Genomic DNA, 1930 nt, shown 5'->3' with positions numbered 1-1930 from the left:
AGATTATGTTAATATTATGTTTGTGTTATGTTAATATAATGTTACATATTTACCCTAAAAAACAAACCAAAACTCTACTTAATGTCCACATTAAATAACCTGTAATATAAACTGATCGTTCTACAACTAGTGACCAATAACACTGAACAGAGGGAAATGAGCAGGTGGGATTTAGAGAAATGTAGTTTTCTTCTTGCTAATGTGTGTTTTCTGTCAGAGCTTCAGCTTTCTTTAACAGAATATTAGTTTAATTTATCTCAAACTACATATATATAAAATACAGAATCAGCACTGCTTCTATAACACATGAGCAGTATATCTTGTTTTCACCACGGTGATCAGATATAATCTATAATCAGCACCTCTGATGAGGGTCAGCACTGTTCCTTTGTACACGCTGCGGATTCCTTGTTCTTTATACAGTCGGACCGCACAGTCCACAGGACCAGAATACCTGGAGCCTCCGCCGCTGGACTGGACCTGAAACACAACACACACTTTATCTACACACACTGATAGAGGAAACACACAACACTTCATCTATATGTAGAGACAGATAACTGGAGTGTGAACAGACTGAAGGACAACCTGAACCTCTGACCTCCACCGTGTTCTGTTGGTTCTGTTGGAGACCGTACAAACCTCTGGATAACTGAGGGCTGAACTACGAAGCCAACTCAACTTTCTTTGTGTGAGCCGGCTCGACAAAAACTAATAATCATAATAAAAATAATACATTTTATTTAAAAAGCACTTTTCATTTTAAAGAAATCTCAAAGTGAGAAACCAGTACACACACTTAAAAAACAATTTTAATAAAGGAGTTCTTAAACTAAGCTAAACTAAAGCTCCAGCAGAGGACACAGGTGTCATGAAGGAGGTTCAGCTTTCTTCATCAGTCAGACTTCCTGCTTCAGACTCTGCTCACATTAAAGGAGGCGTTTAAATCGTCCCGTGACTCTTCTTCTGCATGAAATAAAACAATCATGTTCCTCCTGCTTCAGTCAGCACCTTGTTTCAATGGAGAACAATGAGGAATACAAAAAGCGCCGCGACTGTAAACGGTGAAGACAGGAATGCTGGTAGAAAACTGCTCAACAAGTGCATACATAATATTTAGTGATGCAGCCGCTGGTTTCCAGCTGACAGCTGCACGTTAAAGTTAATGAAATGAAAAATACTTTATTCATCCCAGAAGGGAAATTCAATCCAAGCTTCATTAAGCTTAATATATTATATATATATATCGTTAAGCTTCATATATTAAAACTCGATCTGGTGCTGAAGCTCATTCAGGTCTGACTCTGTCCCAGAATGCAGGAAATCACTTTAATAACGAACAAATCAAAGTGAAATTAATGTCACTGATTGAATGTTCTCTGTAATAAATACCAGCAGAATGATCCATGTTCTGATCGGTTCTATCAGCTGCAGCAGCAGCAGAGGAAACGGACCTGACAGCAGATCAGAAAATCAATCACAAGTCTGGTTCCCATGGCAACGTGATGCATACAGTGTGTGATGCTGTAACTACACGGCTTCACTCAGTGATATTAGTAACACACAGCTCAGCATGTTAGCAGATTAAACCTCAGCCGAGAATCTGGATCGCTCATAAATAACAGTCAGGAAAGCATCTGGTTAAAGGGAGACGCTCTGTCAGCAGATTTACATCTGAAACCCTGAATATAACCTGCTCCTGACCAGGTTAGCTCCACAGCATCGGTTACCATGGAGACCTAGCTCCACAATATCAGTTACCATGGAGATCTGGCTCCACAATATCAGTTACCATGGAGACCTAGCTCCACAGGATCAGTTACCATGGAGACCTAGCTCCACAGCATCAGTTACCATGGAGACCTAGCTCCACAATATCAGTTACCATGGAGACCTAGCTCCACAATATCAGTTACCATGGAGACCTGGC

At 40.3% G+C, this 1930-nt stretch overlaps 1 protein-coding gene across 1 annotated transcript in view; it reads right to left on the bottom strand.

Annotated features, from left to right (window-relative positions):
* Nucleotides 1-1930, bottom strand: part of LOC103361541 (mitochondrial carnitine/acylcarnitine carrier protein-like) — a 12516-nt gene that overhangs the window by 3063 nt on the left and 7523 nt on the right. The window contains exon 6 of the mRNA XM_008287646.1: nucleotides 363-480. Within this exon, the coding sequence (XP_008285868.1) occupies nucleotides 363-480 (118 nt within the window). The remainder of the gene's footprint in view (nucleotides 1-362; nucleotides 481-1930) is intronic.

Source organism: Stegastes partitus, unplaced genomic scaffold (assembly GCF_000690725.1).
Source record: "Stegastes partitus isolate 25-593 unplaced genomic scaffold, Stegastes_partitus-1.0.2 Scaffold510, whole genome shotgun sequence".
NCBI classification, from domain to species: domain Eukaryota; kingdom Metazoa; phylum Chordata; class Actinopteri; family Pomacentridae; genus Stegastes; species Stegastes partitus.
Note: the sequence above shows the minus strand (reverse complement) of the source record. Positions and strands in the feature narration are given on the sequence as shown.